The sequence below is a fragment of the Vicugna pacos genome, chromosome 12 (genome assembly GCF_048564905.1).
Source record: "Vicugna pacos chromosome 12, VicPac4, whole genome shotgun sequence".
Taxonomy (NCBI): Eukaryota; Metazoa; Chordata; class Mammalia; order Artiodactyla; family Camelidae; genus Vicugna; species Vicugna pacos.
The window spans coordinates 53,849,088-53,865,275 of NC_132998.1; the positions used below are offsets into that span (position 1 = coordinate 53,849,088).

At 39.5% G+C, this 16,188-nt stretch overlaps 1 protein-coding gene across 1 annotated transcript; it reads right to left on the bottom strand.

The window, feature by feature from the left end:
* Positions 1-722: 722 nt before the first annotated feature.
* On the bottom strand, positions 723-5,985 carry LOC140700490 (lysozyme C). The gene is made up of 4 exons (XM_072973936.1): positions 5,806-5,985; positions 4,252-4,416; positions 2,486-2,564; positions 723-1,036 (listed from the first exon to the last, which is right to left on the bottom strand). The coding sequence occupies exons 1-4, from the start codon at positions 5,939-5,941 to the stop codon at positions 970-972; spliced, it is 447 nt and encodes a 148-aa protein (XP_072830037.1). The 5' UTR covers positions 5,942-5,985; the 3' UTR covers positions 723-969.
* Positions 5,986-16,188: the final 10,203 nt, after the last annotated feature.

The window sequence follows — 16,188 nt, forward strand, 5'->3', positions numbered from 1 at the left end:
CCCAGAAGTGTTGCTGTCAAAGGGAGCGGAGAACGATGTGGTATTTGTAGGTTATGAACCGTCAACGGAGAGTTCTTTGTAAGAGGGAAGGTTACCGGGGCAGTTTGTACAATGACGGGGCTGATCCAGCAAAGAGGGAGAAACTCAGGATGCAGGACACACTCACCCTCAATTGGAGGAGTGAAGGGGCTGCGGTGGAGGTTGCATGTGGGGACACTGCCACTGGCAGGGGCAGAGCCCCTTCAACCGAGTTATAGCGGGGAAGGAAGAGGGGAGAGGCCCAGGGGAGATGTGGCGTCTCCTATGGTGGCCGGGGGGAGGGCTTGGCCTGAGTTGCTCCTCTTCTCCCAGGGTACCCTGCGGCCGGCCATCTACTGAGATCAGAGCGGGGAGAAGGTGAGTGGTTGGGCGTGTATGCTGGGAGTTTGAAGAGAGGAGAAGTGAAACAGTGCTGGTCATTTTGGAGAGTGGGGACTCAGACAGAGGGCTGCAGAGAAGTGACTCAGATGGCCGGGCAGACTGGAGGGCCCACGTGAGATCTGTGGTTATGAGTTTCAAGTGAGACCTGTCAGCCCGCTCAGGGGTTTCTCTCCCGCATCATCCAGCTGTGTGGGTACAGCAAAGACTAAGGTGCCAAGTCATTTTCCCCAGATATATACATACATATTTTTTTCATCAAAGACACTAAAAGGGTCTAAAAAAAGAAACACAAGGTATGACTTGCAAAGCCTTTAATGATCGTGTTTGTATTTTTTAACAGCATGTGTGATTTCACATTTGTGGTTGATTAGCAATTATTTCCATACTTGCAAGCTCGTCTGCCTCTGAATTTAGTCATAATGCAGGAAGTTAATGAAATTAAGGAAATTATTATGTGCTTGAAAGAATCGTAGTATGACCGGTCACTTAAATTTCGACTTCCTTAAGATGAAAAAGATGCAAGATGAGCTGAAGAAGGAAACTCCGCAGTTACAGATCACAGCCCGCAATATACTGCTCCACATCGTGGCCCTCACAGTGGTTTTTCCATGCCACCCTGAAGAGAAAGATGAAACAAAGAGGAATAAGGTTAAAACGTAGCTGCATTCACTTAATGTCTTAATCTACCAGAAACTAACACGACATTGTAAATCAGCTCTACTTGAGTGAGGAGAATCTTAAAAAGTCCAGAAATCCGCTATAAGAAATTGAGGAGTCAAAGGGTAAGATTCTGAATCAGTTAAAGTAGATCGTTTCGAGGTAACACGCTTTTCAGCGTAAACCTGGGGCTGCAGTCGTCAGGTTTCGGCAGCACACTATGGTCTTTGGAAATGTTCTCTGACTTGTCTCAGAACAGGAGGGCAAACCAGAGCTTCCCTTTGATGCTTAAAACACAGCGTGCTTGTAACAGGAACTAACAGAGTGTGGTAGGTGCCTTATACTTCAAAAGCAAACATACAAAAAACTCAGAAAAAGAGATTTGTGGATACCAGAGGTGAGGGTTGAGGGCGGGATGAGAGGTGGGGAGGAGGGAGAGGGGGAACTGGATGAAGGCAGTCAAAAGTCACTACAAATTCCAGGTATAAGATAAATAAATACTGGAGCTGTTATGTACAAACTGATAAATATAATTAACTGCTACATGTTATATATGAAAATTGTCAAGAGAGAAACTCCTAAGAACATCACACACAAGAAATTTTATCTTCTGTTCCTTTACTTTTGTATCCATATTGTTGCTAGTGATTAGGTTCTTGTCTCCTGGTAGAAAGAATTCAGAGATGAGAATCTAAGAAAGTAAAGCGAGGATTTACTAAGGGGCAGATAGAACACTCTCACGGGGACAGCAGGCAGTCTCAGGGAAGTTACTGCCCTGATTTCACTGGCAGATCGGTTACATAGAGTGTGAAAATGAGTGGGCGGAATATTCATTGTGGGGGGAAGGGTTTGGGGTCCTATTCCCTGATTTTCATCCCAACTCCACCTTCCCAAAGGGAGGAGGGATTTTTGTCTTTATTTAGTGTGGCTGGGAAATGTCATGGTGTTGGTGCATGATGGGTACTTCTAATCTGCAAGGCTAATTTTATTGAAATGAGGGCATAATGAGCAAAAGGTTACATTTAGACACTGGAGGTCCTTGCCTTTTCCCACCTTTCTTTGTGGACCTCCTGGTTGCTTGCCACACCTAAATTTGTGACCGCTTATCAGCCCAGAGGTTCCTACTTTTCTTTCTCTGCCCAGGGACCCCTGTTGTTTACATGATGTAGGGTTTCCTGCATTTGGCCCCGGCCCCTTCTTTTCTTGCCAAGTCCTGCCATTTGGCCTGTGTCCCCGCTTCTCTGCTCACATCTAGCTGTCTGCCTGCTCTAACAGTCTGAGGGGATGGGTGTTCACTAAACCTACTGTGATGTATGTAAGTCAAATCATTATGCCATATACCTTAAACTATCCAGTGCTGTATGTCCATTACATCTCAATAAAACTGGAAGGAAAAAAAAAAACATACCATGCTCTAACGCCTTGAGGGTCCCTGACAACCCTCTTTGCACATTCGACAGCTTCAGTGATGTTATCTTCCAGCAAAACTGAAAAAAAGACGGTGAGGAATGAAAACAATGGTCATAGAAATTTCATTTTAAATTTAGTTTCAGCCAGTTTTATTCTCTTAAGCTGAAGAGAGAACAAAAATTACTTTTCAAGAGTCTACGTATCTGTGAATGTGGAGGGAAAGTTTTTCTTCCCGCATCCCATTTGGCATGAAATAAAGCATTCTGCTTCTCGTTTTCCAAAGTCATTGGAAACTCTGGAATTATTAACTAATATGATACATGTTTCTTTTTTTTTTTTTACTAAACACTCTAAAACAAATGAAGAAACAGAAACTGGCCTAGCATATTTTTGCTCAGCAATTTGACTACTGGAAAAATATTCCTAAAGAAATAACAAAAACACACGTAAAGATGTATGCACAAGGTGTCTCATTGCAATTAATAAAGGGGAAAATGGGAACAGCCTAAGAGCTTACCAGTAAGAGCTAGACTGATAAATGACAGAATATTTATGTAGTGGAATTCTAGGCATCTTTAAAAACTAATACAGATTGGTATTTGTTGACTTAAAAATAATTTTATGTGATAAAGAACAAATCATAGAGCAGTATATAGAATGCAATATCATTTTTGTTAAAACACACATTGCCTGCACATTTGTATGTGGGTAGATATGTGCATGACATCGCTTTACCTTCATAGACAAGTTCCATACATGTCCTGAAAGAATTTGTGTATATCAAGTTACCAGTGGTCACAAATCTCTGGGTAGTAAGAATTTTCATTCAATGACCATAAATTATTACATAATACAAAATATTTTTAAAAAGAAGTTAACTGAATACAAAAGAATATTCTAAGATCTTAATCTTCTCTATTAGAAATTTTAAGATTTAAAAATCTAACAATATAAAGTTTGCAGTATTTCCCCAATACTTCATGCAAAAGACATTCCACACGTTATCTCTATTTTAAGATAAACCCAATAGAATATTTGCTTCACCCCAATTAATCAAATTAGCTTGTTAGAATGACTGATTATATAGGAACTTTAGATTTTGAACGTGTAACCTAAAGATTTTAGAAATTAAGTGTCATAGTGTTTCTAATTCACTTTAAAATCACTCAACAAAAAGTATACATATATACACACACACACATAACAGAAGTAAATAGGACAAAAAGTTAAAAACTGTGAAAGTACATGATGGATATATATCTGTGTATTATACAAATTCCTCTATTTTTCTATATATTTAGAACATTTCATGATAAAAAGTAAAAACGATGTTTACAAAGGACCACACATATTCCTCCTCCTTGATTAGTTAACTAGCAGTCCTTTCATTTTTTCAACAAAGGACCATGGATGAAAAAAAAAAATATAAGGCCACGCAACCAAATTATCCCCAAAGCTCCTCAGAGTAAGTCAGAGGAGTGCATAGTTCTGCACAGAGAGTCACACAGTCCAGCCTCAGTAAATTGATGGATCCCTCCAGAAACTTCTGTGTGTTAGAGAACAGCAACCTTTCATGATAAGAGCACTTTACGTTCTTACTTCAGGAATCAGGAGGAGGGTAATAAAGAGCTTCTGGAAGTTGAGATGGAGGTTTCCGAGGTCCCTGGTGACCCCATCAAGGCTTTATCACTTGTTCTGAATCTCTGTTCTTGTAAACGTGACAGGACAGTCCCCGTGCCCGCACCCAGCGTCACCTTGTCTTACCGTCGCAGTTGATGCCACAGCCGTTCACTGCATGTGGAGTTTTGCCGTTGTTACACCAGTAGCGGCTGTTGATCTGGAATATCCCATAATCGGTGCTTTCGCTGGAGGGGTTGTAGTTTGTAGCTTTCGTGTTATAATCACTTTCCCATTTGGTCAAACACATCCCTGAAAAGAACTTATTTTCAGTAGTAAATAGGAACACCACGTGACTTACGTGGCAAAGCATGTTCTATTTAGCAAATTCGTTTTTATTAATGACTGACCGCCTTTGTAAGTATAAAGATGACTTTTACGTGCGAAGCATTTTAACACCTTAGTGCTAAAGGGCCCTTAAGAGAATTCTTTAGTTATCAAATCACTTTGTAATACTAATGAAACAAGACAACATACTTTAGAAAATATGAAACTAGCTGTTTTTTCTATTACGCTTCCCCTGTTCCCATCCCTCAGGTAAGATTTAGCCTAGAAGAGAAAAATCAAGACTTGTTGAGTGGATTTGTGCTTAGCAGTAGATATATAATGATGATGGAAAAGTGCTTTTTAGTGGGGAAATAAGGATTTTCTGGGAGGAAGAAATTTTCTTAGGATATCTAAAGGTGAATTTGGATGTCAAATTAGACCCCAGACAAGAGCTGTACAATGGAGAAGGCTGTTCCATCCACCCACCCACCCACCCATCCATCCAACCAGCCATCTGCTCATTCGCTCAGAAATAGTTATTGAGGGGAAATGTCTGAATTCAGTCTGAAAAATACAGTGACTACATTGACAAATATGGACTAAAATAAAGAGCAACTTTTACTTAGGGCACAGCTTGAATTCTGTGGAAGAAAATGAAAAATACTTAATCAAATAGAGTGAGTAAGAATAATGCAACATCCTTTCCTGCTGCATTTCAGGGATCCTCATACAAACACTGACTGAGGGGAAGTTGGGTCCTACTAGCCCCTGTGCTAGTTCAGCGGGGAGGGTAGAGCTCGGTGGGATAGCGCGTCCTTACAATGCACGACGTTGTGGGTTCAGTCCTCAGTACCTCCATTAAAAATAAATGAATAAACCTAATTACCCCACCCAAAAAAGAGTTCCACAGAATTGTTAAAATTTGCTGTTAAAACCCCAACATCATGATTAGAAAAGAGAAAAATGCTGCATTACTCTAGGCTTGCAGAACCCAAGTTCCAAACTAGACATGGCTGGAGTCAAATGCCAAGGGCCTGACAGAGACACCCCAGGCGCCCAAAAGTACCTTTCAGCCAGCCTTACACGGGCCGCTGAGGGAACTGAACCCGCAAATTTAGTGGCACTGGAAGCATGGGTCCCAGCATGCTTAGAGCGGTATAGAATTTTGCCCTCCCATATCCTCAAACCTTCACCTGGCACATCTGATTCCAAAGGAACAAGGTGATATTGCTAAACATTGTTAAGTGTACAAACCTTCCAAGAGAGTTTTCAAAAAGTCCATTCACTCAAAGTCCCTTTCTCATTATTCATCCTGCATTACTATCCGTTCCGCCCCCACCAGCTATTTGGAAGGATGAACAAGAGATGACTTACAGTTGGCCAGGCTGACTCCCCTGTAGCCGTCCATTCCGAGTTCCTTCAGCTTTCGGGCCAGCGTGCATCTCTCCCAGACCTTGCCCTGCACAGCCACAGCGAGGAGGACGAGCCCCAGCACAAGGAGAGCCTTCATGGTGACTGAGGTGCCCGGACTGCAGTCTGCTCGGGGCTGAGCCGGCCCCAGTATTTAACATCTTAGAACATCCCATACTCCTGGGGGTTCGGGAGCTCCGCCCCTTGAGATACGGGAAAAACAGGAACCATTTATTGGTCCAACTGCCTTAACACGTTTTCTTTCTTATGTTTGAAGAGGTATAATTTGATGTCACAAAACATCACCTGCCGGAAAATAATGAAATGAGCTTGTTTAAAGTTATTGCTCAGGAACAATCGGGATTAACACTGCTGCCAAAAGAGAAACTTCCTCCTGTTTTGTAATGAATTTGAGCAACTATAAATTAAAAAAAAAAATGGAACGAACATTTTACGCAACTGAAAATGAGCTCCCATCTTTGATTAACACTCATTCTCATTAAATAGTTTTATGCGCCTTTGCTCTCGGGTCTTCATCTTTTTCAGTTAAAATTTCCTTAAATACACTTTCCACAAAAGAACACGACACTCTGCCTGTTGTTTCCACAGGGACATAGCGCAGCAGCACACTGCTCAGCCAGATTCCAATACTAACCTCTTTGGAAACTATTGTAGATTTTTAATTTCTAAGTTAATGTTTTACTGTTGTAAATATGTCTCATGGGAACAGCAATCCTAACAACTCCTTGTTGACAAAGCCTTACTTCACCTTTCTGTGTTAGAACATAAGGGGGTCCTTATAAGGCAAGGAAACTTGCAATGAAACCTACAGATGAATAGCACCAAATGCCACCAAAAACTACACCCCTTCAGCGTAAGGAGTATTTTGAACTGAAGGCAACTGAGAAGAAGCAGATCCAAGGAAATTTCTCTGTCTACCCGCTATTTGCCCGAATGCAGAACATAGATTTGTACAAATGTCAAACTCCAACAAGCCCAGATGCCTGTCAGCCCGAGACAGCCCTGGAGGACACGACGTAACAGCCTGGACTGACCAGCTAGTATCTGCCACTGGTTTCTTACAGGTTTATCTGCCTACAATTTGCCACCCTTTGAAGCCTAAGACCCTTTTTCTCTGTCACGTCACTCTTATAAAAATACATTGTTCTTTGATTAAGATGCTATGTATGTCTGACCTCCAGCCACCTCTTTGAGTTACTCATCCTTGCATTTCTCCCAAGTATATATGAGACATGCATGTTAATACACTTGTTTATTTTTCTCTTTTGTTATAGAGTCCACAAAAAACCTAAAAGGGTAGAAGGAAAAGTTATTTTTCCCTCCTGTACAGTTCCTGGTGGTGAGGATGGGACAGTAAAGGCTGGAACAATCCACTCTCCTGCGAGACCACAGCTGAGATATGGGGTAACTGAGAGCAGACCCGCAGAAGGTGAGAATTCTGAAGCACATCGTCTCCCAGATTTCTGTGTGCAGTGCACAGTCAAGAGGAAGATAAACATTTCTCCTTGTCTCCTCTACTCCAAATTCACAATGGCAGGAGGAAACATTTGTAGAAATAGCTCTTGTATCCTGACTTTTGTGAATTTGGTTTTGGTAATCCATGCCGATGGGTGTCGATTCTCACCCTCCCAGAAAGTGTCACATTTTCCTTTGTCTCTTTTGTGTCATTTGTCATAAGGATGAGAAATCATAAGATGAGAATCTCCATTTGTCTTGTGTTATGTCCTGAGCCAGCTAGGAGCCTGAGACATGAAGTGACAGGCAACTTTGTCCAAGCATGGCAGCTCTCAGGGAAGTGTGTCTTAATAAGGGGTCACCGACCATAAGGGGCCTGTGTCATCTCTTTGCGCTCTTGCCTTTCTTCTGCTGGGAAAATTCTCATCCCAGTATCACTCTCCTGGTAACAGATTAGTGGGTCCATGATTTACGGTGTCTCACTTGTGGGAGATAGAGGTTTATTTGCCACCTGTGCCAATGAAGGTCTTTGCTTTTTAAACTATCTTCAGAGTGGCTCTCCCTTGAGAGGGCTCACAAGGACACTTCTTGTGAACATGGTTAAGCCATAAACAGCTTATTGTCTTGGATTTGTTTTGTGTATGTGTGTGTGTGTGTGTGTGTGGTTGGAGATAATTAGGTTTATTTATTTTTAATGGAGGTACTGGGGATTGAACCCAGAACCTTGTGCATGCTAAGCACATGCTCTACCACTGAGCTTTACCCTCCTCCCTGGCTTAATCGTTTTAAGCATAAAAAAGACCTACTTGTTCGGAGTCACCAGTAAGAGAGCTCTCATCTTAAACAAATGCCTTATTGGTACCTATGGGAAGACCATGTTGAAAAAAAGAAAGAAAGAGAGAAGAGAGAGAAATTGATACAGAAGAACATCTTGTGAGAAAAGAGAAAAAAGAAACAAAATACTTCTTTAACAAGATTAGAAGGTGATGAGACTTAGAAAAAAGATCAGGATCTGCAGATGGCACTGAAGCAGGTGTAAAAGGTAGGTAAATATTGATAACCAGGAAACAGATTTGACAAAGACTCAGAAGATACACAGAAAATTTTGATTTGTTGTCCCTCACTCTGTAATCATACCCCACTGGTTCCAGACCTCCCACACATTGGACCTGTTCTACCAAAAAAAAAATTCATTGGACTACCCTTCTCTTAAAGGAAAGAAAAATTTTAAAGTAATTACACTAGACATCTAAGACTAGGCAAGTATGCCCCTGAGTTCATTCTTAAGTAAAACCTACACTTCTCCCTCAGTCCCTTGGAACTATTAATCATAATTTATGTTTGAAATGTAAGCATCCAAAGACATAATTGTTGGCAAAAGCAACCATGGAACAGGGGGGAAAAAAAAAGAAAAAGAAAGGAGAGATTTTAAAAAAGCAAACTGCTATTTATTCTATAAGCTCTCTTTTCCCAAGTTTTGTCTACAGCCTTCGTGTATTTCTATTAAAGACAAATAATAATCTTAAAAACTCTTCTCCCTGGATATGGTCAAAGGCTTTAGCTGAGTGGGTAACCTTAACTTGTTCCATCTGCCAGAAACACCATTTAGATCCAACTCTTTTTTTATAAGCTACTGAGTTTTGTACTGTTGTACCTGATATGTGGCTAAAATGTTTAAATGAAAGCTATAAAATCTGTTTGCATCTGTCTGTACGTCTATGTGTGTATGTTACGTATATGTGATATATTTCTCACTCTGGATGGTATTCTTAACAACTAACTTGTAAAAAAGCTTAATTTAATTGGCTTAAAGAAAATGTAAGCACATATAAATGAAGACTAGTCAAATAAGTTCACGTTATCTCTACGAGGTGTTTGAGATTATGTAACCGCAAATTCAACATAAGAACTAAATGTACAATAAAAATGATTTGCTCAATGTATGTCAACATGGCAGGAAAACAAAATCCATGCTTAACTTTTTAGATTCTTTGTTTCTGTGATTTGTGCTATTTGCCTGGTTTGTCAAGGAGAAAAATAACTCAAAGTGATGGTTAATTTTTTAAATCTCATGAAATCCTCATGGCAATTCAAGAGCAATTATCAAGAATCCATGAATTAAATGGATGAAAGCGGGAGAAAACTCTGTAAATGAATTTTGCAGCCGTGATCGTGTTTGTTAAAATACGGCTGCCTGAAAAGAGTTCCCAAATCCTTTTTGTAACCTTAACCTTAAATGATGGCTATTCATTAAATATCAATATCATTTCTAAATCAGAGAAAATACTGAAACACTAATTGCTAAACATAGGCTTAAGTTTACCTACGTTTGGCTTCTTACTATACAGAAACTAAAGACATTTGGGTCCATTAATAACATGTTCTTTTTGCCACGTTAAAAAACTGTGCTATAAAAAGGCATATGTCTCTAGACATTACAAAATGATATATTCCTCCATTTGCTAGTCTACTACGCAATGTCAATATGTGGCAGACAGTTCACAACTGCTTACTCCCAACTTTTTTGGAAATTTGTGTTACTAAAGGTTGAGCACTCTAATCAATATATGTAATGGAAACTACTAGAAATAATAAGGGTAAAGGAAAAAACTGTGCAAAGTATCCAAGGTTAGTAAGATATATTTTGTAGGGAAAGGCATGAGGTATCAGGATGAGGTTTTGTCCTAAGTTAGAGGTTATTTGGAGGTTATGTTAGACCAGGTAAAAAGAAAATAAAGGGCCAAACCTACATGAAAATAGCAAGTTAGGAAAAGAGAGAATGAGTGAGAGAAAGAAAGAGAGGGGAGGGATTCCTGTCTTGTGTGGTCAAGCAAATGAAAATGGAATGAATTTATTATATGGGTTTTTAAATGAGCTTTAACAGCAATAGTGTGCCGATGCTAAACTAGAATTTAATTTTTTCTCTTGGTTAAAAGAACAAAATTGTCCTGGATTATTGTGAAAGATTTTCATTTACCTGTTAAATAACTTGCCTGGGAAACAAGATTCTGGGTCTTATCAACATCATTAATTACACGTGCTTTATGATATTCATCAGGTATTGATTACTTAAAAAACCCACGTCTTCTCAAAACTTAAAGAGATAAGTATTTTTTTCCAGGTGCGTTACTTCCTGTATTTGCCGTTTATATCTTATATTGTCACTTTGGTTAAATACATAACTAAGTATTGTTTCATAACAGTTTGTGATCCTTTTTAATCAGTGTTCAAACCTTTTGACATTTTCCACTCAGCTGCTTGGTGCCTATCTCTTAATTATACATAGTCAGCAACAGTTGCCAGATACTTGATGAAAGCCGCTATTGTGGAAGACAGATCAGAATAAACACTTGGAGAAGAGGAACTCAAAGGAAACAGAGGCAAGAAAAGAAGAAAGAAGAAAGATGGAAATATAATTATAATGAATATCTCAGAGAAGTAAGAGAAAATATCACATCCATGGAACATGCAAGAATGCTGTATAATAAACAATCAGAGAAGAAAAGAGGAGCCCTTGTGATTTAAAAATATTACCTCATTCATAAAATATTTAATAGAAAAGCCAAGAGAAAAATTAGAGAAATATTTCCAGAAATAGAATAAAAAGACAGAGATTAAAAACAGGAGAGAAAATATGAAAAAAAACTGGAGAATAAAAAGATCAAACATCCAATTAATAGTTCTTAAAAAGAATACACAAAAAAGGGAAATATAAAATAAATTCACAAAACTGAAGGATCCAGGTTTCCAGATAGAAAGGACCACCAAGTACCCAGCACAATGGCATAGAATAAAATCCATATCATGCACATTATCATGAAATTTTAGACTTTCAGGGATAAAGACAATTTTAAAATTTAAGGCCAACGATATTAAACCTAGATTACTATATCCAATCTGTCAGGTGTGAGAAGAAAAAAACAAAGACATTCTGATATATGCAAGGACGAAAAAACCTTCTCTCTGCACTCTTTCTCAGGAAGCCTCTGAAGGACACGTTTCATTTAAAAAAGAGCCAATAAGGTAAAAGATGTAGGTAGGTTCCAGGAAACACGGCTCTAGCCGTGAGAGGAGAAGGAATCACACAGGTGTATGGAGAAGTGATGCCCGGCACTGACACCTGTGCTACAGGCTAATCGAAGCCAATCCATGTTGTAGCAGGAGGGGATGGGCTCCATGTGGACGCTGGGGAAATCCAAACTTAAAGATGGACTGGAGTGTCTGCACCTATTGAAGGGAGCTTGGCTGAGACTTCTGGTAATGAATTAAAACATAAATAAATATATGGAAACCTAAGCAAACAGAAAACTAAGGCAATTATTAATTCTGAGAAAACCAAAAGCCTTGAGTGGAAATACAACCAAATTGTACCATCATATTAGACTCATCTGGGAGTGTTTGTGCTTGCGTGTAAAGGGGAAAACAGAGCAGGGGGAGGTGAGAGAGAGCTGAACCTGCATTTTCCTGGGTAGAAATAAACAGAAAATATCCATGTTTGAAAACCAAGAAATGGTAGAATCACCCTGCTCCTAAGATATATAGCAGTAACACTAGAGTGTAGTTAAAGAGCTGAAATTAGCTAAAGAAGTTAAAAAGGGGTTACCTCTGGTGTTAGGAATTAGATGTGAAAGATTAGGGCTATTTTTCATCCTTAAATTTATGACATTTTGTATGACTTTTAAAAATATACACATGTACTTTGTGATATAAAAAGTTTAAAAATATGTTATGTAACAAAAAGAACTAAAAGACACAACGAAATGTTCACAGAGGTTATTCATGAATACTTTTTAAAATTTTTATTTATTCTGCATCTTTTGGCATTTTCCAAGTTTTCTTCTCTCAGCATATATTATTACTTTTGCAATAAGCAAAATAATAATTACACACAACAGAGGAATGTGCAGAATCACTAAAAAAAAAGGATGATTATTTGAAGTTCTCAACATTCCTCCAGGTATATCAACTCACCATATTTGTAGAAATATTCTGTCATTTAACATGACCTTTCTCCTGTGTAGAACTACTGTACCCCATCAGTGGTTTCTCAGATTTCAGTGGAATAAAGTTAAATATTAATTTTCCCTGAGCTTCAGGAGCTGCATTTAAATGAACTTATTTACAAAACAGAAACAGACTCACAGACACAGAAAACAAACTTATGGTTACCGGGGGGAAAAGGGTGGAGGGGTAAATTGGGAGTTTGAGATTTGTAGACACTCACGACTATACATAAAATACATAAACCACAAGGTCCTACTGCAGAGCACAGGGAACTATATTCAATACACTGTAAGGGCCTGTGATGAAAAAGAATATGAAAAGGAACATATGTGTGTATAACTAAACCACAGTGCTGTGCACCAGAAATCAACACAGCATAGTAAGCTGACTGGACTTCAAGTCAAAAGAAAAGAATACGAGCAGCACTAAAAAAAAAATCCAGATGCTGATGTGTAAATGACGGATGGTTGTGGAAAGCTTGTGACACCTTTGTGAATTCTTTCTGAGTACCATTCTTTCTGTCATCTTTAAACTTCCAGGGCCAATACAGTTAGAGCTTAAGCTGCATCTCATTTCCCCTTTCACAGTATGAGCAAATAATTCAATTCCCACTTTGGTCAAGCCCCAACACAACCATTGGGCATTCAACACGGAGAAATTACATGAAGTGTAACTGATTTCTCAAACATGTGATGAAACATAATCTTGTTTGCAAAGAGACAGAAGTGTTCCCTTTTTAGTGACCGCTTTCCAGAGGAGTATTCTGATTTCATTTGTCTTTCGAGTGTGACTTCGGTTTAAGGTACAGTATGATCTTTTTATTTGTGCCCATGCAACTGAGTATTTGTTAAATTTCCTTCACTGAGCTAGAAAACAGTGATTTCAATCTATATATGAGTTCTGGTAACATCACAAAATGCTGAGGCAAGAGAGAAGAAATTGTTGCAAAGAGAGGAGTAAGGTCATGTAGTTGGCTGGTATTTTTCGCCCTCTCGACACACAATTTACTGCTGCCCTTGGCAAGTGAATAAGGTAATACGCTCACCTCCACCTTCTTACTCAGAACAATTTCAGCCCACAGTGTCCTGCAGGTGCTGCCGCTCTCCCTGTGGCATCACTCCAGGCTGTTTCAGATGTCGCCACACGTCCTCTCCCCGCAGGCCCCCATCTCCCGTCACTATGACACCTCTGTGAGCAGGCTGCTTGCTGGCATGGGAATGGTCTATTTCCAACTCAGTCAAATAGGAGCTGAACTCACACACACGGTACCATTGACACCTGGATCTCACAATGTCCCGACCCAGAGACAGTGAGGGCTGGTGTCAGTGTCTACACATTCATCTAAAAAATAGTTTCCTTGACAGCTGATTCAAAATGATTTTCCGTTGAAGAGTAAGTTAGCACGCTAGAAATGTTATACAGACATTGAATGGTAAGTGCTAACCTTCTAAAAAATGAATGGGTATATTAGCACCTAGGAAGTTAAGGTAATCTTATGTTTCCTAACAAGTATACTATCTTCTAAAATAGAAAAGTTTACACACACACATATTCATACACATATGACTACTAATTTTTGTGAAAAACAATGAGAATAAAAGAAACCTGAATACAGAAACACCGCACTGAAAATGTCTTCCTTGTGTAAGAAATTCTGCAAGTCAGATGTCCTCCATGTACTCTGGTGAGTGAAATCTGCTTTAGACCTGAATTTCGTGGTGGGACTGCTGACATGGCCTTTACCTCCGGATCGTCTCCCCTCCAGCCCACCCTGCATCCAGAGCAAGCCAACCCTGAACGCAGAGGACTCGCGGTTTGTGACACACAGATGCCAATCGCATGGCATCTACGACTTCATTGTCTGTCCTGTGCTGAGCTGTCACATTGTCCTCATATTCACCCTGATGAGCTCTTTGAAGGCTTATGGTCCTTTAAGGCTTCTCCTCTGCCTTCTCAGAAAGAAGCACATTCATGTGTACAACGTAGACATTCAATAAAGTTGGTAATTCACCGTGTAAAAAGTGCATTCTATATCACTAATTATCAGAGAAGTGCAAATCCAAACTACACTGAGGCATGACCTCACACCAGTCAGAACGGCCATCAGTACAAAGTCCACAAATGACAAAGGCCGGAGAGGGTGTGCAGAAAAGGGATCCTGCTACACTGTTGGTGGGAGTGCAGCGTAATGGTCAAGGAATTATACATGAACAGCCGTATTGTGGAAGAAGGTGCACTGTCACATTTAGTTATAAACATTAGGAATTTGTTCATTAATTAATCCAATAAACAATAACAGTTGATTGAATGTTTTCTATGTAAGATGCACTATATTGAGGCTGAGGATACCAAGGTCAAAGGGCATGACTGTTTCCCTTTATAGGATGTTCCAACCGACAATTACAATTCAATATAATAGTTGCTTTAGTGTTGGTCTGCACGGAGGGCTGATGGGGCATGGAGGGGCCTGAGGTCCGTGGGGGAGAGACAGTGAAAGCTTCACACGATGTCAGCTAAATGAGAATTGGGGGAAGAACAGGATTTTGTTTGGTGGGCAGTTGGGTAGGAGACTTGTGACAGGGGCTTCCCACGTTTGGTTCTCCTTCTGGTCACATGGAGGATTGTAATTCCCTAGTCGCTTGAACCTGGGGGAGAGCTGTGCAGCTAACTTTGGTTAATGAATTGTGGGTGGACATGATGTGACTGACTCCTAAGCCGAAAAATGTAATTGCCAGTAAAAGCCATCCGAGTTTTTATTTTTAAGGAGGTATGTGAGAGAACATGGTATGTTCTGGAAATTCCCTTTCAAGTGGGGAGTGTAAGTGAAGAGTTCGGCAAGTAGGCACAAGAATTTTTGAGCTATTCAAAGGGGATTCAATGTTTAAATTGTGAAACCTGGCTGAGCAGGGAGAAGGAAATGAGGAATTAACGCCAAGATGGTAAGAGGGGTGGTGATCTTCCAGCTCTCTTGACTGTGGTCCACTTTGCAGGGGGGAGAAATGACTCCAGAACTTACCTCATCCCACCATTGCTGCTTTCCCGAGAAAAAAGTACTGAACTTTTAAGATGAAATGTCATTTTTTAAACCAAAATTTGATTGGATTCTATACACATCTTCTTGATCATTAGGGTTGTGAATGATTAATATTTCAATCAAAATATGTATGTATCTTTAAATATAAAATCTTTAAATATAAATAAACCAAAGCATGGTCATATAAATAGACATATATGGAAAATTATCATTAAAAAGCAAAAAACAGGAACTGAAAACTATGACCCTGACAACACGGCATCTTTTCAGACACTGAGGTGATTCCAACTGTTTCTGTAAAGTAACACTGCATTCAGCCAGACTTCCTTGTAGGGTACAGTTTAATCCATAAATCCTATTAATGTGCTAATTTTAGTTTATTAATACAAAATTTCAGTAATGCTTAGTACCTCACTTAGGTGATCTTTAATAATTAATCCTTTGCTGTATATGCAAATGAGGATATATGGAATTATGCACCATTAGCCCACAAAAATTTTTAAAAACTTTCATTGTTTTTTTGTTGGTCTCTTTGGGGGACTGTAGACTGCAAATCATCATATGAGAAATTGCTGCTACAGTCTACGAGAGAAATAATGAGTGACCAAGATAGGAGAAGGCAGCAGATACAGAGCCCAGGAGGTAGATGAGATAGATATCAAAGGACCAGAGAACCAGGAGAATTTTTTGATTGCTTGGACGGGGAGAGATAAGGTAGAGGGAAAAAGCTAGCTGGATGTTTGGGTTTCTGGCAGGCCAGTTATGGGGAATTCAGGACAGTGAATGAACTTGAAGGAGGAGAGAGTGGGTAGGAGCTAACTCCAATTTTTAAT

What these genes read in the sequence shown, in the direction of transcription:
- LOC140700490 (XM_072973936.1), bottom strand. Translation starts at nt 5,941, where the DNA reads ATGAAGGCTCTCCTTGTGCTGGGGCTCGTCCTCCTCGCTGTGGCTGTG. An exon ending in GGGAGTCAGCCTGGCCAACT is followed by an intron (nt 4,417 to 5,805) that starts GTAAGTCATCTC and finishes AGTTCTTTTCAG; the next exon opens with GGATGTGTTTGACCAAATGG. An exon ending in CCTCAAGGCGTTAGAGCATG is followed by an intron (nt 1,037 to 2,485) that starts GTATGTTTTTTT and finishes CTTTCTCTTCAG; the next exon opens with GGTGGCATGGAAAAACCACT.